This window comes from Ambystoma mexicanum, chromosome 11, assembly GCF_040938575.1.
Source record: "Ambystoma mexicanum isolate Mex_15411 chromosome 11, UKY_AmexF1_1, whole genome shotgun sequence".
NCBI classification, from domain to species: domain Eukaryota; kingdom Metazoa; phylum Chordata; class Amphibia; order Caudata; family Ambystomatidae; genus Ambystoma; species Ambystoma mexicanum.
In genome coordinates, this window is record NC_090934.1 from 218,837,346 (window position 1) to 218,861,545 (window position 24,200).

Sequence of the window (24,200 nt, forward strand, 5' to 3'; positions counted from 1 at the left end):
TAGACTATTATTTTGGTAGGTAACTACCTTCTCAGGTAGGCTATGATGCTGACTTTTGCTGATGGGTTATCATTTGTACTTTTTTGTTTTGTTAGGAAGTCCATGAAGCAAAACCCCACAGCCGGGGTTCACACGTTTTGCAGTCGACAGAAGCCCATCCCTGATGGAGCTGCACAGTATTATGTGGCAGGTGAGTGCACCTTTCATGGCTTAAAAGTGCAAGAATGGAGCTAGGGGAGGAGGTGAGGAGTAGGTCCCAAGGGAGGCATGTTGGTGATCTAAATCCATGGGCACAGACCTGCATTGCATCAACCGTTAGGGAGAAGAATGCCTTGAGGGAAGTTAAAGACCTTGGAAGAGAAACCTTTAAGCAGGTTTGATCCTTTGGGCGGGAAGGGTACGACACTGAAGCAGAGAGAGGTCTTCAGGAGTGGGACACATGCAGCGGGTCACATTTTCAGTGTCAATTAAAGACCTTCATTTGGGGGGGACGAGGCATGCTAGATCCCCCTCCATCATGATGGAGGTCCACAAGCATGTGCCAAACCTGATCTCGGACACCTATGAATGTTGGATGCTGAACTGTCGCATGCTGGTTTCAAATATGGTCTGTTTACTTAACATTTGTAACATGTTTTAAAAGGCTTATGGCACACATTGAGAGCATTAGGAAAGATTTACTTTTTTGCAGTTTTCCCTCAATAGATTTCTATGGGACACCTCTCTTTTTCCTTTTTTGAGCTGTCATGAATTGCAAATCTATATGGGAAAACTTCCCATAAGACTATCAGTACTGAGAGACTGTCTCTCTCTGTGAATTATTGTATTATTACAATTGCACACATCACCTTACACTGAAGTGCAGTTAGGATATTATAACTTTTTATATAATGACTTTTTGGTTACTTTTACAATGTGCCTAAGACAAGCTGGTGGCAGCTTTGATATTTCTTACCTTTTTTGTGATATTTTATTTCTGCATTTACCGCAAATGGCTTCTAAAAGTGTCTAGCACCCTAAGATGGCCGTGCAAGGAGCTTTTTCGCTTGTTCTTTGGTCTTCATCCTGCATTCTTAGGTGAGGAAATGCCTTATTTGTAAATCCCTTTCCAGAGTAAAGCTGTGTCTTTCATGGGCTAACTAGAGACCCAAGCTACTCCTCACTGATGAGCCCCAACAAGGGTGAAACATGTTTGGGGATGCTTGTGCTCTCGTGCAGAAGGGATGTGACCTAGCAGTTCGGGCTGGACTGCCCCTTTTGGGGTGGGGCCATGCCTGATTTGCATATGGTCTTTCCCCTTCTGTAATGGCTTGGCAGGCGAAGAACGATGGTTGTTTTTGCTTGGTTACTGTATGTGGGCAGGAAAATGGGCTGGGACTGTCTAGTCCCAATCCACATCCCGTGTGCCTGAATGTCTGTTGCTGGGCAGATGTTACCAGTGGCTATCCATGATTGGATAACCACTGCCAGTTTGAAAGGTGCATTTGTTGGCTTGCTTCCAACCTGACTATTGATATGTTTTATTTGTATTACGCCCATACACAAGTGTTTCAGAGCGCGACGAGGCAAGGGAGGGGAAACAAGGGAGGACAAAAACAATGATCTTATTAGGCCCAGTGACATTCAGAACGTGCAAGTACAGTGGAGAGGGAAAGGGTAAAGTGCGAGGAGCAACGGAGGAGGGGAAAGTGCCGAACACATGATAGAGCAACAGGTAGTGCGGCCAGAAGGTGGTGAGTGCGAGAATAAGGTGTAGACAACGGGTGTCTGAAAAGTGCTGGAAGGGGACTCTAGGGTAGCAGATACAGACCTAAGTGCAGGGATTGCCAGTAAGCAGTGCAGGTATGTGGTTGGGATCTGGGCCTGAAATCAGAGTGTAACCAAGTGCCCGGTGTCAAAGCAGAAAGATTAGCAGGGGAGTGGACGAGCAAAGGCAGAAGCAAAGAGGAAGGTCTTAAGGTGCTTCCAGAACCGAAGATGGTATTCCTCAAGTTTCAGAGAGGCAGGGCGGGTGTTCTAGAGTGAGGCTCCAGCCGAGGAATGGGATCTACCACCAACTTGTTGCTTAGAGAGGTGACTGACCCTGAGGGAGTTGTAGGTGAAGGAGCGAAGTGCTTGAGAAGGAAGGTATTTACGTAGGGAGAGTTGAAGGTATTGTGGACCCAGGCCCCTGAAAGCCTTGTGGACAATGCAAAGGGTCTTGGATTTAATCCTTGAAGCCACTGGGAGCCAATGCAGAGCTTTCAGGGCTGGAGAGATACGATCAAAGGACTTGAGGCCAATGACAATTCTCGCAGTCCTGTTCTGGATGAGAAGCAGAGGGTGCAGAGTAGTTTCAGGCAGATTTAGAAAGAGGCTGTTGCAATAGTCCAGCCTAGAGAGAACCAGAGCTCTCTAGACAGTATGCTTCTCGGGGAAGGAAAGGAAAGGAAGAATACCTCTGAGGAGGTGCAGTTGGTAGTTAGACTTCTTAGAGATGTGTGGAGAAAAGGAAAGTGTGGATTTGAATATGACCCTGAGGTTCTTGGCCTCGTAAGTGGGAGCAGGGAGGGGGCCAAGTGACTGGAAAGGAAGGTGCAGGTGAGCCAAGGAGGAGAATCTGTCTTACTGGCATTAAGGCAGAGGTCGTTGGCGGCGCTCCACTCCTGGATTGCAGACAGTCTGAGAGGGAGAAGAGGTGGCAGAGAGGAGCCTGAAAACAAGTTGGGTGTCATCCGCATAGAACTGAAAGTTTGAGAACAGAGCAGCAATGCAGTGGGTGAACGATGCCAGGTATTGGTTGAAAAGCCAGGGAGAGAGGTTAGACCCCTGGGGAACACCACAGATAGAAAGTGAGATAGAGGAAAGGAAGGACCCAAGTTGGACCTGGGAGTTTTGGTTGGAGAGGAAGGAGGTCGGCCAGGCCAGGGCCTGATCAGTGATACCAAGGTCATCATGCAGGCGATTGAGTAGGATAACATGGTTGACTGTGTCAAAGGCAGAAGAAAGATTGAGTAGGATGAGAACAGATGGGATATTAGAATCAAGGTTGGAGAGCAGGTCTTCACGGATGTTCAGGAGAGCAGTTTCTGTGCTTCTGTCAGCTCTGAAGCCAGACTGATGGTCATGGAGGCAATCAACAGAATTGATGTGAAGATTAAGCTGGGAGATGGCCAGCTTTCCAGGAGTTTGCCCAGCAAAGGGGTGATGGAGATCGGGCGATAGTTACCTGGGCAAAAGGTGTCGGCTGTGGGATTCTTGAGAAGAGGGTGCAAAAGAAAGTGCTTCAGAGGGGAGGCGAAGGCTCCAGAGGCGAAGATGTGGTTGCAGTAGCCGGCCAGAGCAGGAGCAAGGGTGTCGATGTGGTCCTTGATGGTTTTGGATGAACAGGGAAGAACCTGTTTTGACGAAACTTTCATAGATCCGACTAGTCTGGAAATCTCGTCCGGGGAGAACAGAGTAGAAAATGAGAAAGAGGGAGGAGAGGCAGCTGCCGGGGGGCCAGAGGTAGCGGAGAGAGAAGGGGAGCGGGAAGGAGGAGGTGACGAGAGGGTGGACAGGATGTCCTGGGTTTTTAGATGAAATGAGAGGCAAGGGCCGTGCAGAGGGCCTGGGAGGCGAAAGGAGGGGTAGAGACTGCAGCAGGGTTGGCCAGCTCTTTGCAGATTTTAAAGAGTTCTGCCGAGTTGTTAGATGCCGCAGAGACGCAGGCTTTGGATATGGGCTCTCTTAGTGTCGACAAGGAGCCGATATTTTTCCTTTGGAGCTGGTGGCAGGCCAATTTGTCATAGGATGCACAAGAACCCTGCCATTTGCTCTCAGCCACCCTACACTTGCCTTTAAGGGTAACTAGGTCAGAGTCGTACCAAGAGTTGCACTTGGCTTTGGACTGCAAACGGATCCTCATGACAAGGGCAAGAACATCAAGAGTATCAGAGATAGAAAAGTAGAGCATGGAAAGGACTGTGTCAGGATGCGAGTTAGCTGGAGGAGAAAAAGTGGTAGCGAATGCCTCAACTGACACAGACTTCAAGGGTTGGATGACCGCAAAGGTAGGTGGCATTGTTGGAGTTGGAGTTGGCTTGGCCTGAGGGGTAGAGAGGGAGAGATGGGAGGAAAGGCGAGAGTGATCACGCCAGGAGATAGGAGTGGTCAGAGGGGGAGGATCTGAAGAGAATCTTGAGTAAAACTAGGTCGCCTGCAGTTTTGGAGCCAAGACCTTTATGAAGAAGATCATCCCACTGACAACCCTGTCATGAGGTCGACCCCCGCAGCAGACCAGCTTCGACCCCAGTGCTGTCCCGGTGAAGTCTTGCTCCTCTGTCCTGATCTCAATAGTGCTTTGACCCCAGGGCCGGTGGGAACTAGCAGACTCGACCCCTCCTTGAGGATCTGTGCCTGCTCAACCTCCGGAAGTGTCCCTGGACCCACCGGTGGACTGACCGTCTCTCTCCTGGACTACCTTGCTGCAGCCATTGCCGTTCCAAGCAGAGACTTGAAACTTTGCAGATCTTAGGTTTGTGCTCCTGCATTCCCAGCCGTCTCACGCTGAGGGAAGCTGTGCTGGGCCTGCTTCTGTGTTTGTCAATGGAAGATCCCCTTTCGCCACCTGACCGTGGTGATCTTTGTTGAATCGTGTCATCTTTGTGTCGCTCAGGTGTCCATTAGCCATCTGTCTGAAACAGATTCTTAAGCACCAGGACCGACTGAAACTAAAACCTGCGATCATTAGCAACCTCTGCTGTCTAGACCCTCGCAAAAGGACCCAAGACAGAAGGACAAGCCAGCAACGGATTCTGGCACCTCTGTTCAATTCTGGTCCAGGGTGGAGGGGTATTGGTAAGTCTACATACCTGTTGCTTTTCCCCCTGTCTCATAGGGTAGCAAGGGTGTATAATCCTGACTGAAATTTAGTGTGACCAGACCGTTGGTGGTGGAACCTGGGTCTAGTGTCCCGCCTTAGGCCTCTCTAAGTAATGTTCTTACTTTTTGACTCTGATTAATCGCAGCCATTGGCACTGCAAATTTCTATATAAGCCTGCCTGAAAAGTATCGACTTTGGAACTGGTGACATTTGGGCAGAAGGCCCCAAACTATCTTAGGGTTAGACCTTCTTAGAATTTATGAAGCTCTTTTGTGATTATTGTGAAGAGTTCTTCCTATTTCTATGCATCTGAGTACTCATCTGCATTTCCCTGGTCATTGAATCAAATGCTGTTCTAGCTCTTTTAAGAGTGAATGTAAATATTTGTTTTGTAAGGGTTTTGTTTGACAATATTTGATTAGACATTTTATCGGCTTAGTGTGTAATTTAAAGGCCTAATAAATATTGTATTTTTATGCTTGCATGTGTAACTGGAATTGCCAGAGTTGCTCTGTGCGGACCCCTTGTACGCCGATACCACTCTTACACACTTCCTAAGACTAAGGCTTGCCGCTCTGCTACCATACCTGGATTGGGGTTGTCTAACCTCTGTGTCTTCCCTGCTCACCAGAGGTGTAGCCAGGATTGTCTAACTTGTGGGGTCTAAAGCTAAAATAGAGGAGCCTCCCAAAATGCTCAGACCAGGGCTGATTTTGGAAATCCATCTTAATAAAGAGCAACCTGAACATGGCACAGAACTGTTGTACAGTTGTCCTATCACAGCATTCTGTAGTTCAGTGCGAGTCACCTCATACATCTGACTTCCTGTATGTTCCTGTCACATCCTCTTTCTTGCTTAATCCTTTTATTACATTTTAACACCTTAGGGCACCTTCCAGTAAAACTGCCAGACTACAGCAACCGGTTGCGTGTCCTGGTAGCGACCTATGTGACCTTCAGTCCAGATGGAACAGAGCTCTTGGTGAACATGGGCGGTGAACAGGTAAGGCCCTGCTCTTATTGACCGTGTCTTGTGTGCTTAAATTGGCAGATGGGAACTTGTTACTAATTGGTGGGCAAGATTGAGGGGAACGCATACAAGGAAGGATCCATGAAGTAGTACTTTTATTTTCTAGCTTACTGGTATACTTACCTGAATAAAGAACTACTACAGATATTTGCATATCACTGTTTCACAAAAACACCATCTACCCTTTCTACGCTTTCTTAATTCTATTCAAAGATGTATGAAATCTAGGGAAATGAAACATGCAGAGTGTTTTTTTACCCCATTTAACTTCTTTTACTGGACCATTGAGTTCTCCTTCCCATCAAACTCCGGGGATGTCTGGCTGCAACACAGTGTTCTGGAAAGACTTTGGATGGCAAAAATACTAATGAAAATGGAGGAGACCTGCATGCATGTCTTGTGCATACAGGTGGGTTTGCAAGAGCCCTCCAACATGGTATTGTTATGTACATTGTTGCCCTTCTGCTATACAGCTTCAGTGAATTAATCATGTTGGCTGATCCTGTTATATCACAAATTGCCAATACCCTTTATTTAGTTAATGTACTGCTCTCCTAGTTCAGTTTACAATAGCTTTCTGAACGTAAGGTGGTTGTCTTCTGCTTGAATCTCGTCCTTCAGTGCATTTTGGAGGTGTTTTTACTTTTAGGCTATGGTATGTTTTCCTGCTTTTACTTTCTTGGCTGAGTTGTAAAGCTAGTGTTTTATGGGATTGCGCTTCAATTGGGCAAATGTCAATAACATTTCAGCCATATTGTGCCACTGTTCACCATCAGCTTCTGTTCCAAACAGATGACTTTGTAGTGGCCTTTTACCTCTAGTAACCTGTGGGTTTTTATTAGTGTTAATAACATCCTAAGTTATTCAGTTTGGAGCTTGCTCCCACACAGCTTTCTATCTTGCTGGGCTCTGCCAATCGCATATCTTGGTAGGCCTATTTAGATGAATTTGGCATAGCACAATCTAGATTTAAAGGTTGAACTCCACTGTGAGTTACTGTGTTCAATATCAAGGAATGTGGTAATATTTGTGGCCATGTTTTATGAGGGATTACACAATTCTGTTGCTATTTGTGTTTGTTTTTAGAAAGATATTGTGGTTTTGCCATGTTCTGATCTCGAATACTGCACAGGTTTGAGGACCCAATAGCTCAGACGACTTGCATGGGAGTGATGAAGTGGGTACTAGGGGAGTACTATCTCCTACTTGTCTCTGCCTTCAGTTCCTGTGTTATACACACACACCTAGTCCGATTCATGCTTTCATTGCTTATTTTCAAACCAGTCTTCTAGGATGGATTTGCATTCTTTTTAATTTAAAGATTTGGTTTTGGAGAAGCAGAAAAGACAGTGTGTGACTAAGAGGGGAACTTGGGAAATTTGGAAGCCAGGGTTAGCCACCCGCTTATTGATGCAAACCTTGCAGGTGTTAAATGGTGGATCCCACAAAGATCCCCCAGTCTTCCCTTGGTGGATTTCAAGATGCCACAACTGTCCCATGTCAGCACAAAACACCTGTATACTACCCTACTGGGAGATTTTTCCATGGCCATCTGGTGTGGGCTTTAAAACCACCTATCTTTAGGGCAAGATGGGGTTCCAACTAAAAGACAGTCCGAACTCTATATAGGTAGCAATGGCAGAGCAGTCCCGCTTTTTTGTTTTTTGTTTTGAATTAGTTGAATTTAATCAACCTTACAATATCAAGATATAAAAACTAGTATACAAATTCATAATTTAAAACAGAACAATTTCAAATTCACACAAATTCATTATTTTCATTGTTGTGCAAGACCATGTGTCAGTATTCATTTGATAATCATAAAAGCAAAACCAAAATCAAAAACACCAGAAGGCAGGACAAGAAGAGATGAGAGAAAAACAACTATTGATAAAAACTAAAAAACTAGAACATTAATTAGGAATAAAACAACAAATAACTATTGACTATCCACAAATTATTGACTCCGACCCTCAAATTCATTAAGGTAACATTCCACTAATGGGTATTCAGACGACCAAGTTCAGCCCTCTCAAACATTGTTGAGGCTAGGACTAAGAACTATGCGAGTGCATTTCTAAAGTAGGTCAACAGCTTGTACTAACATCTGTAGAGTGAACTTGTTATTGCTTCAAAGAGCAACCGCAGATGGTGTATACCAAAACAATCTAGTACGCTCGGAACTAGGATCTGGGATTAATTGAAGACGTATTAAAAAATTCACTGTAGCCAATTGAATCATCGGTTTAGAGCAACTCAGAATGGTGGACCAACATGTTTCCTCATCAAGATTTCCCAGATATTGGCAATATTTTGCGATGTGCATTTGTCTAAGGGACTTTAAACATGGGCATTGAGTTATCAGATGTTGTAATGTCTCAGGCACCCCTCTTGTGATACAAAAACGACAAACATTATCACTAGGAGACATGAGGCGCCGTTTTGTTAAGACCTCCTGTGTGAGCCACAGGTTAAATCGTAACCATATAATGGCAGATCTATAGGCCAGTGTGTGGGATCTTAACAGATAAGGCTGCAAGATCCGTAATTATGTTGGTGGAAATCTCCTGGTGGAAATATATCTCCTCCTTGACATTGCATGCATTTATCACAAGCATTGATCCAATCAACCCGGTATAGTTTCTCTTTGGCTTTATCAGGGTTTGATACCAGCAATTCAATAGATAGATTGGCGTTGCCCATAATTTGACAAATCTTATTTATCCAAGTTGACATAAACCTATCTTTAGATGAAAACATGTATGCAGATGGTGATCGTAAAGTGACCTCGTCATTGGTCGACATAAGACATTTCATAAGTAGGGAACAAAGTCTCAAGTTATGGAGTGCTTGAAGGGAAACAAGACCCAGCTCATACCTAATCTAGGCGTACGGCACACAACCTGGCAAGAAAAGAATTTGTCTTCAAAATTTAGCTTCCCAATGATCGAATTGGAGCAAGGTACTACTCGGGAGAGTTTCTAAGCCCTATAATTTGCCGGTATCGCTTTCTGGTTCCAGTAGGACCAGGCAGGCTTGATGGAAAACTTTCCAAATTTAGACATGATTAGCTTGGTTTGCGCTATAGCTGTTTTGAGTTTCCTCTCCACCCACTCCAACTGGGTATTAACATCATGTGCGCCCTCAAAGCACATTCCAAATAGGTATAATGAGGCACTCTTTGCAATTCCACATGATTGATTGACCACAAAAACCGATTGGGACCTGTGCTTTTTGGGGAGTAGACAACAATTTGTGTTTTCTTGGTGTTAACTCTGTTGGTTCAGCTGGATATAAGTCTGAAAGGCTGTCAAAAGATTTTGAAGACCCATTTGAGTTTTCGAGATTAACACCAAGTCATCTGCAGTCCCGCTTTATACAAGGTAGGGGTGAAGGTTTGCGGATAGGCACAGTTTTATGTGCGGATGATCTTTTGACACTAGATTGTACACATAGTGGCCTGCAGCATTCACTCAGAGGTTTAGGCAGCTATTGTAAAGAATATTTTCTGAAAATGAATTTCATTAAAACTGAGGTGCTTGTTTTCTGTAAGATGAAATTGAGTTGTCTGTTTAATTGGCACCTGGATTCAATCCATAGAGAGCAGGGAAATGAGTACATATATCTACAATTCACAGTTGTTAGGGAGAATTCTCAGAAACATGCTAATTCCCTCCACCTTAGACCCCCAGCAACTTTGCTGGATTTTGAGGACTTGCTTTTTTTAACCTGGAGAGAGTGTGGCCCTTTTTCCCACTCTCGTATTTTATTATGATTTTGAACACGGTTTCTTTTAGTTGTGGAGTCTGACAAACTCCATAGGCATCATCTTTTACATTGTCACACAGCACCTTCAGTGCAGTGGCACAGGGAAGTCTTTCAGATTTCTCAAAGGTTTGAATACCTTCTCTTGGATAAACTCCTGTTTCCAAGAGCAGTAAAGTGAAATTGACTTTACTTACCCTTGTAACTTTCTAGACCCAACACATCCTATCTTACAATAGAGTGCTGGAGGGGTTACTTAGTATCCCTTTCGTCTAGCTTCTCATGTAACATTTTTATGTTGCCCTTTTTCTCACAGAATGGCTGGTGGCAGTGGTTTCGTTTTAACTACCATGGTGTGCATTTACCGCGGGCTGCATTCGCAGCTACAGTAAAGCACCTATGGGTGCCATTTTTGTCAAAATGACCCGCGGTCTACTTTTTTCGTGATTTCTTTGTGGAAATGTCCTTCTTGAGATTTACTCTGCGTGCCAAACCAGGTTTGGTCTCTGTTATGCTTGAACTAAAATGGCGCTGGTGCGCAGTGTATTCTGGGAGCGCTCGGAGCCATAATGGATATTTACTTCATGCCGCCGTGAAAAGCTGCACTCATTTTGCTTAGTGTTGGATTCACGATGCTGAGGAAAACATGCTTTCGAAACCTGGTATGCGGTCAAGGACATTTCTGCTGGGAAAGCTAACTTTGTTATGGTTCTTTACTGTTCTCCGCAGAGCGTGTTTTTAGAGGGAGGAGGCACTCTGCTCCTTGAGGGTGGCTCTCGATTGACCCAGCTGGCAACCGACGGCCGCTCATCAACTGCGCAAGTGCCATTTCCAGAAGGTTCGAGAACTGCCACCCCTTTGCGGAGTGTGTATATATGCGGAAACCCAGAGGTGGTCAGGTGAGACTTCAGCCGGAGGAGGACGCTTACGTCCGGCACTCCTGTGAGCTGTGGTGCTCTCAGCCTGGCTGTTCCCGGGGTCTTCCAGCCGCTTCTGGGCGAGATGAGGAATCCAGTTACGCTCACGGTGATGTATTTCCTTTTGAATTCTTTGTTTCTTCTGTGATTTATGTCTGTTATTCCTGTGAGTTATTTCTATGTTATCACTGGTTGCTTCTAAACTTTGAATAAATAGCCGTATAAGTGCTGATTATCTTCTAAGAGTGTGTGGTTGTGAGTTATTGCGTCTGTCTGCGTCCAAAGTATTTGCTCTATAATTGCATTGGTGATTTATGTTTTTCCGTGCACTCTGGGGAGAGCAATACATTTTCTTTGTTCATTTTGCCTTTAGTGGGATTCACGAGTGAAGCCCGCCTCTGGCTTCAGGGTGTCTGGGGTAGGCAGGAAGTGAGGGAGGTGCCCGAAACTCCCTGTGCTTAGTCTCCTAGGAGACCCAAATGCACTATGTGGCGATTGGCCGGCTGACTGTCCAGCAAGGACAGCCACCCTGCTGGGTGACTGACAGCTAAGCTGGAATGAATGGGAGATAACTGAATAAAAGGCTAGTCTTTTGGCTTGGAAGGCAGAGTCGACCACTGGATGAAGGAAATGAAGAACAACTTGAAGAGGACGCCTGCTGCAACTCCTGGACCGTTGGTTTGCCCGGTGAAGCCCCACTGCAGTGCAGAAACGCCAAGTTTGCATCGACAGAGAAGCCCCTGCACGGACGTCTTCTCCCCTTGAGTTGGTGGGACCAATCAACTCCAAAGTAAGCCACCTGGACATCCATCTCGAAGCTGGTTGAATTTCCACAGAGTTGGTGCTGGAAACCGTATAACCAGGGAGAGGAACACCAGATTGTGTGCATTGCTTTTAAGCTGGCCTAGAGCTTCAAGAAGATTCTCCGGACTCCCAGGAAGCAGGACTGACCGAGCCTTAGCCCCCTCAACAGAGTGCTGGACCCCAGAAGCAAGGAAAGTCCATCTCGACAGCCAGGAACCGCAGTGTTGCTATTTGCGGTAGACGTGAGGAGCTGAAACACTGAAGAGCCACTGAAAGTGAAGTTTGCCGGTTGCGAGTTTTGACCATCCCAGTGCATTGCAGGAGTCCCCTGATGTCCTCCCTCTTGTCCCCATGGCTGAGGCCCAGGAACAGTGAGATCCGCAGAGCTGCACAGGAACAGAAGTCATCAGCTGCATTTTATCTTTATTTCTAAGGTACTGTAAAAAGTCTGAGAGAACTTACCTCTTACTGTAGAGTGCTCGCAACTTCTACAACTCACAAGTCTAATCAGCTTGTGGCCCTACATTTGATTCTTCTTTTCATCAAAGACTCCTAAGAACTTGTGCAAAGACTTTTCCATTTACTTACCAGAAGTGTTTAATCCTATACAAGACTTTTGCCCATTGACTTTGGCTTAGCCTATGGAATTGTATGACTCTTCTTGAAGGATCCAAAAGTATATGCCTGCTTGGGAATATTTGTGATCTCTTGTTGTTCTAATAACCTTTGCCTTTTACCAAATTCTAAAAGTATTCTAAATGCCAACAGTAAGATATTAATGTCCTCAGCAACCTAGCTATTGAATTCACCTGTGGGTGTAGGTTGTGTCTGTGGGCCATCCCAAAAGGGCGTTTACTGATTTAGAAACAACTAAGAGTGTACAGTATTGAAGTGTATTTGTGTGTTACTATTATATTGCTCCCTTCTGAAGAAGGCTTATTCTAACTGACTGATAAATACATTAATAATTGTTTATGCAAGAAACCTTGAGTGTAAGTTGATTTGAATACTTATAACTGTGAATCTCTGTGTCACTCACTACAGCTTACATTGACCCCTCTTGAGATAAACCTGGCTGCTCAACACACTACCAAACTGTGTAGCACAAGCTTATACCAAAGGTGGGTTTCCTATACCTGTAGTCAGTTGTGTATAGTGGTCCCAGAGGGTACTCGATACAAACTTTGCCTAACAGTTAACCAAAATATTAAATGGGACGGGCTTATCAAGGCTGTAAGTAAATTTGGCAATACATGCACTGAAACCACTTGGGGCCTTTTAAAGAGGTTGTGAAATAAAGTAGTTAGTAAAAGTGTATGAAGCAGAAATACCTTGAGGTGTATTACCGGGTTTATGGTTTTTATTTTTCAGTAATTTCCATCTGTTTTTTTCCATATTTATTAATTTCTTCTGTATTTATCAACATTTATTATTTGTTTTATAAAATGATAACTTGCAACCTGTATATTTCTGCATTTAAATTTAAATCATGCATTTATTAAAATACACACAGCCATACAGAGCACAAATGGAACTAGGTTTTTCCACATCAATGTAGTTCTGCTATTACCATAACAGATAGTTGCTCCTGTGATTGCTGCTGATTTAAGATATGTTGTTAGCAATTTGAAGAATATTAGTACTGCTTTTCATAAAAACATTTACACTCTATATGCCAGTCTGCAGTGTGATTGGCCTGCAAAGCATGATTGGTAGCATAGGTAACCAAGCAGTCCTGCTTTTCTTTTTTTTCTCCATGTTATATAAATGAATACAGACTGAAAGCATATTGATTTCTGTTTGTATTTATGTGCACAAATCAGTAAAAACTGCAAACAGGACGTCTTAATTATGTGGCATGAAATGCTCCTCACTGAAGTTGTTTTTACAAACGGAGTAGTTTGAAATTTCTACCTTGATAATGTATAAATTGCTGAATGTTCAGCAGTCCTTGTTATCCATGATTTAAGATTAGAAATGGGGACAGTAGGAATAATTGTTAAGGGTTTATAGGTAATGTTAAGGTTTATATACAGGCTATTTTCACCCTCTCCGGTTACCTAGCTACCTTATCCAACAAGGTCTATCGATTAATGATGACCATCACAACCTGAATAATCCATTTGTTCAAACAGGCAAACCTTAGATTATCAATTGACTACCGAATATAAAGAAGAAATGAAATTGGTTTCTGGCGAAATAGGGCACTAGTCAGATCTGTCCTACTGCTTGGCTCAGATAAATGTAGTGTGTGTTTGCAGGTCCACCTATCCCTCAAATCATCTAGCGATATTAAGGTGAATTGAAAAATCAAAGGATCTGCAAGATTTATTTGCAATTTTTAATGGGCTACTTAAACCTTAGGGTATTGCTTAGAGCATTGGCAAAGATGCCCTTCCACGAAAAGCTCTGCCCACTTTGTATGGCGGTGATACAGTATGTTAATCATGTACTGTTTGTTTGCCCCTGGTTGCTTCTAGAGGTATCCAGTTATAATATCGAAAAAAATAGTCCAATGCAAAAATGTCGATGATGTAAAAAAAATCTGAATGTGTTTTGTTTTGTAATTTGTATGTTTTTTTGGGGTTTAGGTAGTTAAAATAAACAGGGGTTTGGGGGGGCGGAACCCCCCCCCCCGCCCCGTTAGAAAAATGTTTTTTTTAAAAACACATTCTCATTTTTTTTCGGCATTTTTGCAGTCGACATTTTCACTATAAACCGCTTCTAGATCCATTGCTTTCAAATATTCTGCTCTTCCCCTCCCTGTTTTTACCTCCATACTCCCTTATTTCTCTCATTCCTTGACCATGTTCTTCGCCCTATGATTGTTAAGCGCTGCGTTGCTTCCTGAAACTAGGTCCACACTCTATAAATCCCATAATAATAATAATAATACAAATCCAGCTTGAACATATTTGTTGAAACCAGTTTTCGTAAAATATGGATTGTGTAAAATTCAGGATGCAGGGACTTTTATTTGACCCTCCTGACATTTTTTATCTGTTATATACATTTTGTAATCTATTGATATTGTATTGCAGTGGATTTTGACAAGAGAATACTTTAGTATTTATCTGTATTTATAATTGAATATACTGTTTAGCCAGGATAGACATTTTATTGACAATAAACTAATGGAATCATGGTTCCAAAAGATGACACAAAAGTGAAAACTGCACAGATCAACCAAAAAATATGTACTTTGTTTTAGGGTAACTGTTATGAAAGATTTTCACTTTTGCACCTTTCCCTCCATTGACTTCAAGGGGACACCCTTCTTTTTGCTTGTTTTTTAACCGTCCTGTCTTGAAGAAAAATAAGCCTGTCTGCTCCCAGTCCAAATACATTGGGGCCAGAGAGTCTGCTGCTTGGCAGATGTGAAACCAGTAGTTTTCCCTGATTGGACGAACTCCGAGTGTTTGAATGTGGCAGATCCTTACTATTGGTAGGCTTGTACTAGCTTCCAGCCGCAAATTTGCCATTCTTCAGATCTACGTTTGAGCCAGGATTCCTGCAGGGAAGAGCAGCCCGCTGATGACCTGAGGATAACTTCTGCAGTGACCAGCCTATTTATTTTATTTATTGGATATTTATGAGGCACAAATACAACTGGAGGGAACCAGGGAGAAAATAAGACCATAACAATGACAATAATGTTCCGCGGTGGAAGATGTTTTCCACCCAGCAGTCAGGTGTGGGCATAGCAGCAGTGCAATGGATGGTGCTGGTGGGGACTGGGCAGAGGTTCTGGACCCTGTAGGACGCAAGAGGGACCAGACCGCCAGTCTCAGCGGCAATGGGGTGGTTTAACAAGAGAGGGAAGGAGGTGGAGAAAAGAAAGGTCTTGATTTGCTTGCAGAACTTGAGGTGGTCTGGTCCAAGACGGAGAGAGTGAGGGATGTTGTTCCAAAGAAGGGAACCTGTCGAGGAGTGAGATCTGCCACCAGCTCTCTGCTTGGAGAAACATTTGATCTGCAGAGAGTTGGAGCGAGAATATTGACGGGATCTGGAAGGAGAGTATTTAGCGAGAGAAAGCTGCAGATGGCGTGGTCCCTGACCCCAGAAAACCTTGTGGATGATACAGAGGGTCTTGAATTTGATCCTTGCAATCACTGGGAGCCAGTGTAGAGATTTTAGGCCTGGAGAGATACGGTCACTGGGCTTGAGGCCAAGGTTAAGACTTGCAGCGCTATTCTGGATCAGTGGAAGGGGAGAAAGGAGGAAAAGGGCAGGTTAAGGAAGAGACTGTTTCAGTAATCCTGCCAGTAATCCAGCCTGAAGAGGACCAAAGATCTAAAGACATTCAACTTCTGGGGGAAGGTTAGGAAAGGAGAAATCCTCAGAGGAGGTGAAGTTGAAAGCGGGCCGCCTTAGCAAGATCATGGATGTGAGGAGTAAAGGAGAGAGAGAGAGGAGTCAAAGATGACCCCAAGGGTTTTGGCCTTGATGGATGGAGAAGGGGTTGAGCCCATAGACAGTGGCCAGAGTGCTGGGGGGAAGCGGAGAGCAGATGTCCCAATAGGAAGAATCTCTGTCTTACTGGCATTAAGACATAGATCGTTAGAAGCACACCAAGACTGAATGGCAGATAGGCAATCGGAAATGATGGAGGAGAAAAGGGAAGAGGGGAGCTTGAAGAAGAATTGTCTCATCTGTGTAACACTAGGGGAGAAGGCAGGTATCAGGCCAGCGAGAGGTGCAAGGTAGATGTTGAAAAGCCAAGGCGAGAGTATAGAGCCCTAGGGAACACCATATGTAGAGAGAATGAACCCAGGTGCACCTGGGGAAGGACGGTCAGTAGCGAGGAAGGAGGTCCGCCAATCCAGTGCCCGGTCTGAGATACCGAGGGTATCTTGTAGCCATTTAATGAGGATGGAGTGGTTGACCGTGTCAAAGGCGGAAGAGAGGTCGAGGAGAATGACAACTGCAGGAGAGTTGGAATCGAGCATACCTCCAATGAATGGTCCGGTGAATCCCTGCTCCTCTGCATGATCTCCAAAGACTCTTGTTTTGATGCTTCAATGCTTCAAACCTTGGACTAGTGGTACCACCTAGTCTCAAAGCCTAAGCAAAGTTTCATGCCCCAGGAGCCATCAGAAGTGTCCCTAGCTGCCAGGTGGACTAACCAGCTCCCTTCTGGGCTACCTTGCTGCAGCCGTCTCGGTTCTGTCAAGCCTCAGAGCTTTGGTGGTCGCCAACTTGCGCCATAAGTCACTTTCTCCCAAAATGTCAGCGTCATAGCATCAAAGGAGGCTGAGCTGGAACTGCTTCTGTGACCGTGCCTGGAAGATTGCTTGTCGCTGCCTGCAAGTGGAACTCATCTTCATCCATCCCGTGAAGTGTCCTGAAGGGATCTGCACTGCGACTAACTGCATTCTTCATCTTTCTGGCATTGCATGTTGAAGTTGGACCCAACCGGAAGAAGCACTTGAACCTGCAACCCCTCACCCGAATAAAGGAAGTAAGTTTGTGTCCCAAATGATTTCCGGACGGCCCACAGTGAGACATGGGATAATCCGAGAGAGGGATGGAAGTAAACAACTGCTCATGTCACCCCTGTCCTCCATAGGGTAGCATTTGGTGCAAAGCCAGCCCCCTGTCCCTCACCTTCCTCTGGTCGTCGAACCTGTGTCAAGTATCCAACCCCTTGGCTAGTCTTGGGGCTGGGATAGAGAGGAGTATTTGGCCGTCTTTGGATAAATGCGTATTTAACTTAGAAATAGTTTGGAACTGTTTTAAATCGGCACCACACGTCCATTGCATGCTTCGTGAGAATACTTTCCCTGAAGAAACCTGTACTGGAACCTGTGACTTTTGGGCACTAGGCTCCATACATATGAGGGCTGAACTTCTTAAGTAAGACAATTGGGATTGTATTGGTTCCATTCATTCTATCTGCATCTAATTACTAAGCTGACAACTGTTTTTTTGTATTGTTTGCATTTTAAGTGAACCTGCTGCTAAATGTATATATTTGTGATGTATGGTTTTGAGTGACACCTGCTAGTTTCATTTCAGTGTGTTCTTAAAGGGATGGTCTAGTAAAAATGTTTATTTAAAAAATAGATAGGCCACATAAAAGAAAATACTAGCATTCTCCGTTTTAAAACTTCCTATGTAAAATTTTGAGCTATTCAAGCTCAAAATTCGCAAAAGCAAGCACATGGGCGCAGCCATTTTGTGAAATGGAGGCCCTCCTGTGCTGGCTTTTGCGGCACTAATGAAGGAAAAGCCAGCCAGCTGTAGTAAACAAAGGCTACCGCTGGGTGGCTTTCCCTTCATTAGTGCTGTAGGCGGAGGACGGGGACCGGAGACCAGAGCAGGAAAGCTGCAGCTGAATCTCGGTAAGTGCTATTTATTTTTTTTGCACGGGGGAGCCCGAGAGCCCCAAATGGAAAAGCAGATTCAGGCAGACAACGAAGCATTTAGCATTTCCCATTTGGGTCTCTCGGGCTCCCCGTGGGGAGCCCGAGAGCCCCAAATGGGAAATCAGCTGCAGGTAGAAACACTACGCGGCATGTAAACATAACCGCGTGTGTTTCTGCCTGCTGTGGCTTTCACTTTGGGTCTCCGGTGCTCCTCTGGGAGCACCGGAGACCCAAAGTGATAGCCACAGCAGGCAGAAACACACGCAGTTGTGTTGGAAAACGCTGCAGTTTTTCTTTCCAGGTTTCTCAGGCTCCTCCGAGCCGGAGGAGCCTGAGAAACATGGAAAGAAAAACCGCAGCGTTTTCCAACACAATAACGTTGTATTTATGTTTGCGGTCACTTCAAAAGCGACCGCAAACATAAATACAACGTTTTTAAAGCTGCGGTTTTATTTCCAAGTTTTCCGGGCTCCTCCAGCCCGGAAAACTTAGAAAAAAAAACGCAGCTAGTGCTTATTTTTTTAAAAAAAATAAATAGCGCTTACCGAGATTCAGCTGCAGCTTTCCTGCTCTGGTCTCCGGTCCCCGTCCTCCGCCTACAGCACTAATGAAGGGAAAGCCACCCAGCGGTAGCCTTTGTTTACTACAGCTGGCTGGCTTTTCCTTCATTAGTGCCGCAAAGCACAGGAGGGCCTCCATTTCACAAAATGGCTGGGCCCCTGTGCTTGCTTTTGCAAATTTTGAGCTTGAATAGCTCAAAATTTTACATAGGAAGTTTTAAAACGGAGAATGCTAGTATTTCTTTTTATGTGGCCTATCTATTTTTTAAATAAAATTTTTTACTAGACCATCCCTTTAAAGGCCTAGTAAATAGTTGTATTTTATACATTGACAGTCTAAGCTGACTTTTTGGTATTCTGTGTGGACTCACTGAGGCCCTAGATCACTCTCACTCCTGAGACTAATTCTTAACTGCTGTCCCCACTACCTTGATTGGGTTTTGGCTAACCTCTCAGACTCCCTAATCAGCATAACTAGGGTGGCCTCCTAAATTATCCCCACCCCCCCCCCCCCCCCCCCACCAGGATAAAATCCATGTTACAGCAAACATTGGAGTCCTGCGTCATGGTGACTCCATCCTCCAATTTGCCCCGCTTAATGCTTAATGCCAAGGGGTGCTCTGGTCTGTGGTTGGCACTTGTACGTGGACTGGAGTGCGTGACGGTGAGGAAAACTGAACTGCCAGCACCATGAGTAACTGCCACTGGACTATGAACCCCTGATTGCGTACTTGGTTCCATTCCCGGGGGTCCCTTGGGCCTGAGAGTAGTGTGGTGTGGGGCAAAAACAGAGCTTATCTAACTTTTCTGAATAACCGGGGCATGCCTTTGGGATTTGTCCCATTGATTTGTATAGAAGATACTGCAAACCTTTTAAGTTACTTAAGCAGGGGTTTAACTAAACACTTTCCTTGCCTCCCCTCCATCCCCTTCAGTTCCTACAGCGTCTAAAATCGGACCACTAATGTCTTATTGAGTTTAATATATTATTTCATTACAATTGACTCTGTCCCACAGTGTTGCAGTAACCTCTACTGTTTCTCTAACTATTCTTGCCGGGGACCTGGAACCTCTTCTGGCTCAGTATTGTATCTCTAATCTTATTTGTTGTCTGTTGGCCTTGTGGGTCTGTGTCCTATAGTGCATTAGCTCTTTTCTTCCTTCCTTTGTAGGAACTATACAGGCCTAGTACTTACCTGTTATGGTAGTCCCATATATTGTTTCGTTTAATGAAGTGGAATTAAAGGACCTAACCCATTACTGTTTTCTTATCACCTTACTTTATTGGCATGACTTTTCTAGTAGTTATTTGACTGTATTTTTATTACCTTAATTGAATACTAAATACATGTATTTATTTGTATTTATTATTCTTATGTAGCGCTTTACTGCAAAGCGCTTTCCAGTTAACAACATGAATACATAGAACATAACAGTAGAAGCAATTTACAAAATATTAATCAAACCAGTAAAACAGCATGTAGAACAATTAGCCTCTGGGATAAAAAGAAGGAGGGGGAGGGGAAGAAAATGAAGGTGAGAGAAGGGGAATAGAGTGAGGAAGCATGAGGAGGGGAGGACATAGGAGAGAAAGGGGCAGGGAAAGGGAAGTATGAAGGGGGTACTAGAGGGAGGAGAGAGAAAGTGGAAGAGGGGATAAGAGTGTCAGGGTGGGGAATGGAGAAAGAGTGATTTCAAGGAGGCACGGAAGGAGGAATAGGTGGGGATGGAGCGGATAGAAAGATGTTGGGAGTTCCAATGTCGGGGGCAAGGAGCTGAAAGGAGTGGAAACGAGATGAGGCACATGGTGGTGGGGGAACAGAAAGTAGGAAGAGATTGCCAGATCGGAGTGAGTGGGAGGGGGTGTACAATGAAAGAAGAGAGGAGATGTACGGGGCAAGGTCATGAAGAGATTTAGAGACAAGACAGAGGAAGTGAAATTTAAGTTGGGAATGGAAGGGAAGCCAGCCAAGGTAAGAGAGTGAGGTGGAGATGGAGTCTTGAGGAGAGAGAAGACAGAGGGTACGGATAGCGGAGTGGTAGAGGGATTTAAGGAGATTTTACGAATATTGTGTGGTATATATTGATGTGCATTGGACAACTTGTACAAGGCCAACTACTCTGCTACGTTACCCATTGAACAAGTTTTGGTCTAATTTTGTGGACACACGCTATCCCCCCCACTAAGGATAGGTCTGGTTACACCCCTTAATTGAGCGCTTTGGAAAAACCTCATTGTCATCCGACATCTCTTGTCCTGGGGAATGGTAAGTTAACTCTGACAGGAATTCTTAGTTAGGTTCTCACAACCCTTTAGAGGTCATCTGTTGGTTCCTTTTTGCCTTTGGGGCTCTGTGTGCTCAACTCTTGGTTATTATTGGCCTATTGATTCCTATGTGTCCATAGAACAACATTGGACTTGGGGGTAAGTGTTTTAGAGAGGCTTGTTACACCCACTAAACGTTCAGTTGGACATTTCAGACTTTATTGTAAAGAATATATTTTTTACAAATACATTGTGTGGGCATTCCATTATTCTGTATCTGTCAAATATGTTTAGTGTATTTTTAAACCAGCTTTCTTTCTCTATATGAAGAGTTGCCTTGATGGCTCAGATCATACGAACAGTTTGAGTCAGGATAACTCTGCGGAAACACCCTGTAAACAAAGTAGAGATATGTTAAGATCTATGTGGGCCCTATAAATATGGTCTAAGAAATGTCTGCCTAACACTTGGTCTGCAAAATGACCCCCCAGGCAACAGGAGCTGAAAAAAGATCTGACATATATATCTTATTTTCTGTGGTATAGTAAGTAATTTAAGCCCCCTAAATAGCACTTTAGAAAGACAGGAGTATCACAGAATACCTGGAGTGCTTTTGGTTCAAGTATAACAAAAGGGTACATATGACCTTTTATTATTTCAGTGCATGCAAATACAAGATTTGTTAGCCCGCTGGCCATTCCTGGCCTGTCCGGCCAGGTGCTTCTTTAGTTTAAATCTTTCCTGACTGATAGCGCTCAATCTCTTTCTCTTCCTCCTTTCGGCTCCAAACCAGTGCCTATCACCTGCAGGGTCCCACCACACACACACCTCTTTGTCCCCCATTCTCATTAATGTGTAAATTCTGGCTTTGGTTGGGCTTGTCCACTTCCACAGACTCCACTGCCACACCTACGCTGATGACAGACAAATTATCATGTGGCTGGATCTGGCTCAGCTAAGCACAGCGTCTCAGCGCCGGGATTGCTTGGAGGCTGTGGGGTGTTGGATGAGCGACAACTGGCTCAAATTGAATGGGGATAAGACCGAGGTACTGGTAACACGTTTTCCCACTTTTTCCTCACTTTCTCTTTCCTTTTTGGACCGCAGACTTCTTTCTGATTGCTTTTGGTCAGCCCCCTACTCCTGTCTTGGCTGTAAATGGCCTCTCTGTGAAACTACTCCTCTCTCTGACAGATCAGGTAGCCTCTGTATGTCAGAGTGGTTACTGCAAATTGAGGCTACTTTGTAAGTTCTTACTCCTCGTTCCGTCTCAATTTCATGCCCCGGTGGTGAATTTGTTAGTCATGAGTGTGGTGGATTATTGTAATTCACTGTACCTTGCCCAACTGGCCTAATTGGTATTGTGAGGGTTCAGAAATGAGAGGCAGACACAAAGTTGTAATGTTTTCATTGTCAGACATCTTTATTAAAGTAAAAGGGTTGGATAAAGGCCTCTCTGTCCCTATCCTAAAGAGAGTTTCCCTACCTAGGAAACTAAAACTAAAGATAAGGCTGTGGCCAAAACATACTAATCCGACCCTCACACTAGAAATTAACAACTAAGAGTGCAAGGAAATGACTCTTACTTAGGTTTGGCAAAACGTTTCACAATTAAACATACATCCAAAAAAATGTCTTTTCCAAGGAGAATTCCTTGGCTCCAGAGGGTGGTGCCCTTCCCCTGGATTATTCAGGTAGGATGGTTAAAAAGTGTCTTTTTCAAACAGTTTCTTAAGGATGGCCTCCTGGTTTATTCTCCTGACAGAAATCCTTTAGTAGGTTCTTTAGATCCCTTGGTATATACTCTCTTGCCAGTTATCTTTCCACAATTTTATTTGTGTGAATTAGTTAAAACAAACTTTACACACAAACAAACAGTCAAAATACAAGATAAAAATAAATCTAAAACAAGTAAATTTCATAAACTATTAAAAGCGAATACATCCCGGAAGTGCATTCGGAAGTGCACAGACTGTTGGACTGCCCGTACTCTTACTGTTCGACACTGCTGGAACATCGTAGGATTTGCTTCCTGACATTGCCTGGATTAGATTGTGACAGCTTGCTTGTTCCTCGAGTGCCCGTCGGCAAGAGGAAACAACGTGTGCTGTGAAACATGGCTTGTGCTGAATCAAGGAAGAGGACAAGTAAATAATCGGGACTTGTGTTGTGTTGGGGCAAGGGCTAGGTGAGTTGGGTTGCACCTCGGTGCTGTTGTGTTGGGAAACGTTGGGAGTGGGCGAGTTAGGACGGTGGCTCCGCAGGTATTTGAATAAGGTTTTGTTTTTGTTTTTGTTTCAGGTATTGTGATTGGTCCTGCCTAGTCCACGCCCCCAGACAAGTTTCTTCAGTCCATATAGTGCGGGTACACGCGCATCCGCGCGCTCATCCCGGAAGTGCATTCAGAAGTGCACGGACTGTTGGACTGTTAGACGGGACACTGGCTGGGCTGGTATGGGGGTATGAACCTCCATTAGTTTGTATGACACACACAAATTAGTACTGTTGCCATCTGTAGGTTGCAGGGCGATGTTTATAACACTGGTGGGGAAGTAAACCAGACCGTCCCGAGTATGGTTAACAGCCTGCGCAGTGGGCGGAACCTCTGCGACTCCCCGCTGGAATCTCGTAATAATCCAGTCAGGATAAATCTCGATGGCACTGGGGGAGCCTATGTATCTGTCAGCTCGAGCATGGGACGGCCCACGATTGGGAGATCTTTATGTGAAGGTGTGCCCCGTTCCCTGTGCCTTGCAATTCAAAGCAACAGTGTACCATTGGGTAGTGTCCCTATTCCCCAATCCCAGAATGGGGCGGGCTGTGAGGGATCCATTGAGGTCCCGTAAAGTATTGCCACCTTTAAGATGGAAGAAATGAATAAAAGCGACGAGATTGCGGTTGCCAATCTCCTTCCTGCACCACAGGTACCATATGATGAGGTGAGCTTACCTGCTATCTTAAGGGGAACTTCGATCAGGCCTAAATTTCTCTGATGTATCTATGATAGTCCCGGGAATAGAGGCAGTTTTGGGGAAACGAATGAGGTTTTCCTTGGGCCCTTCCACCCCAGTGATCCAATCCAGATATGGTATGGAGAATGTCCACATATTGAACAACACGGTGGAAGACAAAGTGCCAATGGGGAGGGGGATGTCCTTTATTCCCCATAAAATTCAATACCCTGTAAAAGATTTTGGCAATGTTAAATCGAGCTCCCCTACTGACACGAAACCCAACTCTGTCCAGTTGGGAACTCTATCCCTATCTGATCATGAAATAGCAATGTTTTCCTCATCCCATAATCCAGAGGTCAGACACTTTGAAATGGGCAACCCCACGTATCAACAGAGCGCTGATATTGAGACTATGGCCACTGATTTTGCAGTAATGACTAGACTGTTAAATCTGCTGGGTAAGGGACACGAACAGACCCATTGTGAAATAGGTATCTTAAAAGGTGTCCTTGTAGAAGTTTTGTCAAAAATCAGCAATATTGAAGATTTCCTATTTGCCTGTGATGCAGTTGCCGCCTTGACCAGTGACAAAAAGACACTGAAAGTTCTTAAAGCAAATCATACTACCCAAACTCATTTCAAACAGGCAGGGGCTGTGCCAGCCTTACACATAGAGATAGAGAAACCCACTAT

At 44.5% G+C, this 24,200-nt stretch overlaps 1 protein-coding gene across 5 annotated transcripts in view; it reads left to right on the forward strand.

The window, feature by feature from the left end:
• WDTC1 (WD and tetratricopeptide repeats 1) overlaps positions 1–24,200 on the forward strand; it is a 1,302,054-nt gene that overhangs the window by 589,050 nt on the left and 688,804 nt on the right. For all 5 annotated transcript variants that reach the window (XM_069622886.1, XM_069622890.1, XM_069622889.1 and 2 more), the window contains 2 exons: positions 96–190; positions 5,731–5,846. In XM_069622886.1, coding sequence (XP_069478987.1) covers positions 96–190; positions 5,731–5,846 — 211 coding nt within the window. The remainder of the gene's footprint in view (positions 1–95; positions 191–5,730; positions 5,847–24,200) is intronic.